Source organism: Apis laboriosa, unplaced genomic scaffold (assembly GCF_014066325.1).
Source record: "Apis laboriosa isolate Shangri-la unplaced genomic scaffold, ASM1406632v1 scaffold23_cov150, whole genome shotgun sequence".
Lineage (NCBI taxonomy): Eukaryota > Metazoa > Arthropoda > Insecta > Hymenoptera > Apidae > Apis > Apis laboriosa.
Window position 1 is genome coordinate 4,529,345 of NW_025222452.1, and position 9,086 is coordinate 4,538,430.

At 26.3% G+C, this 9,086-nt stretch overlaps 1 protein-coding gene across 4 annotated transcripts; it reads right to left on the reverse strand.

Moving 5' to 3' along the window:
- Positions 1-500: 500 nt before the first annotated feature.
- Positions 501-5,599, reverse strand: LOC122713519 (leukocyte receptor cluster member 8 homolog). 4 transcript variants are annotated; one of them, XM_043934077.1, is made up of 7 exons: positions 5,505-5,599; positions 5,287-5,425; positions 4,475-4,869; positions 3,212-4,383; positions 2,783-3,116; positions 2,493-2,700; positions 501-1,889 (listed from the first exon to the last, which is right to left on the reverse strand). In XM_043934077.1, exons 2-7 carry the CDS (start codon positions 5,352-5,354, stop codon positions 1,727-1,729), a joined length of 2,340 nt encoding a protein of 779 aa, XP_043790012.1. In that variant the 5' UTR covers positions 5,355-5,425; positions 5,505-5,599; the 3' UTR covers positions 501-1,726. The 4 variants fall into 4 exon arrangements, with proteins under 4 accessions (XP_043790012.1, XP_043790013.1, XP_043790014.1 ...); XM_043934078.1 differs by having other exon boundaries at positions 5,508-5,596; XM_043934079.1 differs by having other exon boundaries at positions 5,287-5,422; positions 5,508-5,560.
- Positions 5,600-9,086: the final 3,487 nt, after the last annotated feature.

Here is a 9,086-nt window from a genome sequence, read left to right on the forward strand (position 1 = left end):
AAATTTTTTCTGAACATTTATTACTTTTATTGTATAATAAAAATTTTATTTTTTTTCATATAAATATAAAAAAAAATTTTTATATATATTATTTAAAGTATTATTATTATTTTTAAAGTAAAAATAAATATTAAATTGAAATAAACTCATTTGTTCTATGTAGAAAATTATTAACACAAAGAAAAGTTATAGCAAAGTATGTATTTATTTTTTAATTATCAATTAAATCTTTTAATATAAAATCATATGTTAATTAAATGATTGAAGATTTATGATTTATGAAAGATCCATTATACTTCTATATATAATTTGGGAATAGATTTGACTATCATATATCAAAATATAATTTTTAATGACTTAGAAAAAAATTATAGATTTTAGTAATTATTCATTGTTCAAATATTAAATATACATAATAAATTTTATGTTTATTAATAATAAAATCATAATTTAGATTTATCTAAATATATTAGGTTTTAAACATAGATTAAAAAGTAATATAATATTCAAAAATTAAATAATTTATTACGTACAACACTATATTCAAATGTGATCGTACAATGAAATCTTTCTTCTTTCATTATATACCTCTGTACTCCTGTGTTTTGGATAAAACATAAAGATAAAATTCTCGACACTCGAGAATCGACAACAAACTGTTAAGGAAAAAAAGCATTGTCCTGTAGTAAACACTTAGAAAGATAAAAATAATCACTCTTCACACACGAGAATGATTTAGATACCAATATGCATTTGTCCCGTTAAAAGTTTCTAATTGTTGATTCTTGAACACGATTCATCGAATATTTTCATTTTCTTAGAACATATGTTTCATGTTGTTGTTACCACCAAATCAAAACTTGTTCTTCCCATGTTTTTTCTCTTCTTTCTTCATCAACGAAATGTCGAGCATGCCAATTTCTTGTCAAACCCTCAATAATTTTAATTTTTACCAAAAAACCCTTCATAGTAATTACATATATTCATTTTCATTGATTCCAATTCTTTATATTTTTTATCGTAGAAATAATTGCAAATTCATACTACGAATCGATAGTTCTTCGAAATGACGAAACGTAGATCCTTGTATAGAGCAAAAGATTTGATAAATAGTTAAAAAAATCCGATTTCTTTTAGTGGATCTTGTTTGGAAAAAGAATTACCAGAGATAAGACTAAAAATTCATATGACATGAATAAATTGTAGAGAATTGATCAGCTGTGACCAAAGAAATTTGAAGTTTTGACCAAACAAGAAATATTCGTTCTCTGAAGATAACTTTCTATTGTTTTCTCTCTCTTTTCGTAATTTACTACGAACTCGGTTTCATACCGAAGTCTATTGAGGTAGTTACGGACGACTTTAAAACGGTCATCCTAATTTTTTTGTACAATTCACATCAGCCTGTAAATGCATTCTTCGTTTGCGTTGGGCTGAGATTGAGACACGTATATGTACAAATTATTGCGGGGAAAACTTTCATTTACAAATTGTTGCTCGACTGTTGTAACGTCGATCAACGAAGAGAACAATGATTAGGGGATGGTAAGAATTATCAGTGATCAATGTGTAATTAAATATATGCACATGCATATGCATATGTTAAGCCTACATATGCATAATTGGAAAACATATGCATATACACACACAAATTTGTGCCTATGAATGTGCACAATAATGATTTTTGTTTATACATCTTCCACGAAAAAAGAGTGATGTTGCTTTTTTACCAAGCACCTACAGAACCACTGCTTGTCTTGCAGTCGATTAGATGTTGTTCAGGATCAGCATAAACCAACCCCAATTCATTGACAAATTCATAAAACTTGTCCAAAGATTCAAAGGCCAATTCTGCTACGATGAAATCAACCGCCAAATTTTGCCGGTAGCTAAACAGCAGAAGAAATGTATCGTTAGATCATGCATTGAATATATGTATATAAAAAATGTACAAACATATATATATATGTATATATATATATAGTACAATGAAAATAAATAATAACTACAAAACTAGTCATTTTTCGGCTACGATGTCCTGTAACAGAAATCTATATAATTATAATTGGTAAAAAAATTATTTGCAATTTTTCACTTTCCCCATTCTCGAAAAGCTTAATCTCTGAAATAGTTTTCCATTTCTTTATAAATTAACAATAGATAGTATTTATCCATTAAAATTTGAGAAAAAACAATTAAATATATTTCTGTCAATTTTATTTATAGAAATATACTTAAAGATTGTCTAAAAATAAAAAATATATTTCATTAGTTTTAAAAAATTGCAAAAAAATTATTAAATAAAATTAGTTTATAGTTAAAAAAACTATACTAACTAGCAATTTATCAATTAAATATATCTAATCATATAGAATTATGTTATGTTTCAATTGATTATATTCTTTTGCATTGTGATTAATTTTTTGTAAAGTACTAAACATATTTATTAATAAAAACAAATACGAATGATTTCTAAAGAGTTTAGTACATACGACTTTATCATGCTCTTCAGTGCATTCTTGCGTTCCCTTGCAACAAACCAATCCATTAAAAAGGCTGCCATCCTTGGAGCAGAAGTGTATAACTTGAAAAAGGCATGAAAGTTGCCTAACCACCATGCTGAACGTACTTTTAGTGCATGCTTTATGCACTCATCATTCTTGTCTTCTGTTGATAAAGCTGCTAAAATGGTTGTTAAATCTATAATAAAAATATTAATTTTTTAATTTCTATATATAAAAAATATTGTATTGTTATTAAATTGTATAAAATTATTAAAAACCTTGAGTATTTTTCGTGAAAATATAATATAATATTCTATATGCAATAAATTCACATCGATTTTCTCCCCCAACATCTTGATATAACATCCTTAATTGCGTTTGACATTGGTTGAATTCTTCATGGTCTCCTTTTTCTAGAGCGACGCGAGCGTGTGTTTCATATACATGGACTGTAAATGCATCTCGAATACCTTGGACGGTAAGATCTTGACGAATAGATTTAAGTTGATCACAAGCATATCTATAGTCCTGATCAGCCACCCAACGTTTCTTGACATGTGCCAAAGAATTTTGGAGTACACTTACCGGTCGAACAGCGGACGGAGCTGGAGCCTATATAAAAGTAACAAATGTTTAAATCAATTTTAGATTAATTTCAAATAAATTTGATAACTGATGAAAATTTGAGTAAAAAAAAAAAATCTTACAGATGTTAAACGTAAATATGGTTTTTCTATATCCTTGCATATTCCAACAATGTGAAGTCCAGTAAAATCAAAATCTGTAGAAGAATCATCTTTAACACCATTGCTGACTGTCCTAGAAATAGTATCGTTAAATCTTGCAGCACGTTGCTGTAATTTCTCCTTGGATCCTAATTCCTCAGTGTTTCCTGTAGCTAAACCAAATTCTGAATAGAAATGTGATTTCATCTGTTTAGTCTTCTTTGTTTTCTTGCTGTTGTGACTCGGTTTGCTTTTAGTAGATTTTTTCGTTTTTAATGATTTATAATCGTGTTCCCGATCACTAACGTTCGACGACGACGATGTACTACGTCTGTATTTTCGTGATGGTGGGCTACGTGTATTTGAACGTGACCTCGACTTTGACCTCGATCTCGACCTCGACCTCGATCTTGATTTTGATCTTGATCTTGATCTTGATCTAGTCCTCGACCTTGATCGTTTGTAATTCACAGAGAGACGAGCGCCAAGCCGAGCCCCGAGAGAAGTGGAGAGACCTGGCTTGCGCAAGCCTCCCTGTGCATTTATCAGTGGATTTGGTAAATTATTTAATTTCAAGGCCGGTTTTTGAGGTTTTATCGTCATAGTCATACGTTCACTATGAATGCTAGGCAAAGGTTCTTGGTCCCAATCTTTCACCCAAAGTGAGCCATCATTCGCGGCGCGCGTAATCTTTCCTTTTAATATAATCTCAACTTGATCCTTATCCACTGCTGTTTTGCATTTTTCATAACACCTATTTACATAATTCTTCAAGCTGTCAGGCCAATCACCAACTGGGCTGGGATTTGTCACAATAGAGGGAGTACCTACAGCTGGTGTACCAGCACTAGGAATTGTATTATTAACAGTTGTGATAGTGGGTGTAGTAGGAGTGGAGGATTCTTCAGTTGGTGGAAGAGGAGCCACTACTTCACGCTGTGCAGGAGGTAAAGGTGGTAACTCGGTCTTCAGATTAGGACCCGGTACAAAATTCGTCGTTGAATTGTTTGCCTGAAAGCTATTGTTGAACTGAGCTGCTAAATTTTTATTCCGCTTACGTTTTTTCTTTGCAGCTCCACTATTGCCAGATGGAGAGAGAAAGGTTAAACCATTCTTTTTGTTGTATACATTGAAACGAATTTGATTATTATATTCTAAAACAAAAAAAGATAAAAACAAAATATTATTTTATATATAAAATGAAAATGTTTTCCTTTTTATATTTTCTATGAAAAGTAAACTTACGAGACATATCATTATGCATTCCATTCCAAGTACCATATGAAAATGCATTATACATATAACCTGGATGAGGCTGTATTGTTGGTTGTACTTGATTATTGTGTTGCTGAGATGTTTGCACAGATGGTGGAGGTCCAGGAGGTAAAGGAGGAAGTTCAGAATCATCATCCAAAGACATTGGAGTTCCAGGTACTGGTGGTTGCTGATGTAACTGCTTTCCTTGATTGTTGTCCTGTTGCTGTTGTTGTTGTTGTTGTTGTTGTTGTTGATGCTGCTGCTGCTGCTGTTGCATCTGCTGTGGAGTAAAAGGTTGTCCATATCCAGGCATCATTGCATGATAATAACTAAATGTTTGTCCTTGATGAGGTACGCTTTGATACCCTGGTCCATACAATTGTCTATAAAAAAAAATTATATATAAAAGTAATTATTTTAGTTTTGATTCACTATATATTGCAATTTATTTTGTTTATGAAATATTCAGTTTTATAATTTCCTATATATATATATATATTATATACATTAATCTAAAATTAGGCTATTATAAAATGTTTATATACATCATATATAATATATATCACATATATTTCATTTCTTTCGTTTTTAATATTATTTTTTGGTAATTATTTTTTATTTTTTTAAAGGATAAAAAATGTAAAAACAATGGTAAAGTAAGAAGCTATTAAATCATTGAATGTTACGCCTATATGCGTTGTTAATACGCTTATAAGATTTTTTTATTCAAAATATCATATTATTCATTATGTACTTATAAAATAATAATTTTTATAATTAAATCTGTAATCAGTAATTACCCTGAATATGGAGAAAACATATTATGGATATTGTTTGGCGAGGGATATTGCCATGCCATATTCGCCATTGAGCCTACTCCAAGTTGTGGCTGTTGTTGAAATGGCTGCTGTTTCTTCTGCGACGCTGTAGCCTCGCCTTCTGACATACCGAAGAACAAAATCAGAATTGCTTAAACAATTGTACACTTTACGTTCCGTTGCCGTAACTTTTGTATTACCACGGATTTTTTAGACCAGGAAATAAAATTCTTAAAATATTCTCGAATACATTTTATCGAATTGCAACGCTTTCGAAATGACTAACCGTTTCAATGAACTAAAATGGTGCTGAGGAATATATTATTCTCTGTCAGACGGCAGCACTGTCATCTTTCACGCGCCAATTTTGTGAAATATGTATATATTTAATATTTGATAAATAAATTTAAAAACTTATTAATAAATATATATATATATTTATTAATAATTATTATATTGGTTTATAATGCAATACATTTGTAAAAAATATATCAAAAATTTTTAAAGTAACATTATAAGTAATAATTCAATATAGTAATAATTCAATAGTAATAATTCAATTTTAATATTTTTAAAAATAAATAATTCTCAAACATAGTATTTAAACTATGTAATTTTTTTCATTATAAATTTAATTTTTTTCTATTGTTAAAGTAGCATCTAGATATGTACGATCGAGTGCAAAATTGCATTGTACTTATGATAATTTACTTCAATTTCCCTTTCATTCATATAGAAAATAATTGTCGATAGTTGTTATTTAATGCGATAGTATAACGTAATCAAATATCTAGTTTTGCAACAAAATGATAGAAATGGAATATGGCCTAGCACGAATTGTAACATTATATTCGAAGGATATCGAATGAAGTTGTACGTACGTAGTTATGTTGTTTTTTTCTTGCTGAAATGACTAAAGATAGATTCAAATATATACATAGAATTGTAAATTGTAATCTGTTAATCTTTTAATTCACAATTAATAAATCTTGTGATTAAATTTTGTTATATTATTTTGTATATTATTTTTTTCCTCTTTTTATGGAAATAAAAACAATATTTTGATTTTTAATCATATTTTAATTTATCTAAATAATCTAATTTCTATAAATATAAAAATTTTTTTCATTCAAAATTTAAATTGATTACACATATTATTAGAATCAGTCTTTTATAATATAATAATTTTATATAATAATTATTATATAATTATTATATAATTTTATATAATAATTTTAATTTTAAAAAATATAGATAAATTTATTTAAAATTTATCTATATTTTTATTAAAAATATAAAAATATATAAAAAATAAATTTAGCACTTTTTAAATATATCATTTTTTGCAAATTACGTTATATATTGCTATTAATATATTTGTTTAATATATACATATGTTATATATATACACATATTTGACGATATTTTTTTGATATTTCAGAAGAATATTATCATAAAGCATATTTTTGCTATCATACTATTATTTAAAATAAAGAATATATTATTTTATAAATAAATTCATTATGATGCAATAATGTTGATTATTTCATCTTATTTTATAGATGAAATATCAGGTAGTTAATTGATAGATAGAGGTATGTTGTTTACCTTGAATAAGTTGTGGACCTTTCTTTCAAAAATATTGTTCAAGATTAAAAAAAAAAATAAAAAATGAACACACATAAAATATTTAAACAAGAAAGTAATATTTAAAGTAATACAATAAACAATGGAAGATAAGTACTATAAGACAAGTACTTTTCTCTTATATATACTTAACATATTTTAAAATATATTTTTTTTAAATATTAAGAGAAATAAAAGTGTTATTTGTTCAGTATTTATAAAATAAGGTAAATCTTATATAATTGCGAAAAACTTAAAACCTGAAAAACTGAAATCTGAATACGACATTCTTTTTCCCCATAAAAATTAATTCTATTCATGCTGAAAATCAAACTCAACTATAGTTGCTAATTGCATCAGCATTTTCCACTTTCGTTTTTCAACAAAGTGCAATCATGTAATAATGCGATTTTATATAATTTTATCATATCAGAACAGATTGGTAAGTAATAATTAAAAAATCTTTGTAAAAATAAAAAAATATCATTAAAATTATATAACCAAGTGGTCATTAATATACGATTGTTATTATATTCTGAATTTAAATATTATTTTTTTATATCTATTTTTGCTAGGATTATAATTCAGTTTCCTTGTAGAAAAGTCAAAAAATAGCAAGATTAATTAATTGACGAATAACATTGTTTTTCATGGTTTAGTTAAAAATAATTAAAATTTTTTATTTTTTTTCTAAATACAAAAAATATTTCGTGAATAGAAGTAAAATAAGTATAATTTAATATTAATGAACATTGCATCAGAGTTATTGCGATTTTTCAAATTTGAATAATAATAACAATGAGCATTGAACTTGAATTATGAGCCACAGTATTTTAATATATTCTATATATTATTATAGAATTAAAAATTGAATTTAAATTTGAATATAGATAGTAGTAATTTTTTATAAAATTTATATTGATTCTTCATTTTTATTTTCATTGATTTCATCTGCTGTTTTTTCTTTTTTCGGAGAAACTTTTTCTTTCTCTTCCGTAATATCTCTTGGTTCTTTTGTTTGGACTATTTTTGTTACTGTTGTTCCTTTCTTCCTTTTTGGTTTTATATTTTTTGTTAATATATCGATAACAGGTTTTACTTTTTTTTTGATTATCTTTAATAAAAGTTATATAAAATTATTTTTTATAAACTTAATCAATATTTTATATAAATATTTCTTATCAAAAAAGATTTTTTATTATTATTTTACCATACGTTGCAATAATTGTTTAGTAGTTTTCTTTGTTCCATATCTTTTGTCCCATAATTCCTTTTCTTGCCACCATATGCGTTGATATTCATTCGTTAATAATTGTTCTATACAAGGACGTTTTTCTCTAATATATTAATAAAAAAAATATAAATATTGAATCTAATTATAATTTAATTAATTTACGTACTTTTCATAAGATGGAATAAACACTTTTTGGGATGCGAATTGTGAAGATATAATATTGTCTGGAATTTTACAAGGAACCGCGGGTGACCATGTTTTTACCTTTGTATCTGTGCTCATTATTTTAAGATCGTTTGCAAATTATTAAAATCAAACGCAATAAAAACGATGAACTATTTAAAAAGAATCAAATTAAACAAGTGACGATAAATATCGATATCAAACTCGAAATTAAAATTTTATCGATATAATTATAAAATAAAATGTCATTATAATAATCGATAAATTTTATCGATATTACATATTATATTATAATTAAAGTGACTTCTTAAAAACTAATCTATCATTAATATGAGTTTTATTAAGTAACTTTATCAAGATATTATTAAAATAAATTAACATTTTTTTACGAAAGAAATGAAATTAGTAAATATATATGTTATACGTGCCTCCTTTATTTCAACAATAATAATAGTACAAATAAAAATTTGAGAAATTAGAATTTCAATAATTCATAATATAAATGTATGAATATCAACGAGATTAATATATGAGTAAAACGGGAACTGACACAACTTGTATTTATCCGATAATCAATTTGGAAAACATTCTCACCTTGTGTTAACAAATTTAATGTTACATGCGAATACCACGTGTTTGAGACGAAATTAGCAATGTCCTACAAATCTTTTGCAGAATTTGTATCGAAATTATAGATTTCACAATTTATTGGATACAGAATATTTTGCTAATTAAATAT

Coding starts and splice junctions, on each gene's coding strand:
- LOC122713519 (XM_043934076.1), bottom strand. CDS start 5,432: ATGTCAGAAGGCGAGGCTACAGCGTCGCAGAAGAAACAGCAGCCATTT. Junction 2,701..2,782: donor TTTCACGAAAAATACTCAAG/GTTTTTAATAAT, acceptor TTTTTATTATAG/ATTTAACAACCATTTTAGCA. Junction 1,890..2,492: donor CTGAAGAGCATGATAAAGTC/GTATGTACTAAA, acceptor TCTGCTGTTTAG/CTACCGGCAAAATTTGGCGG.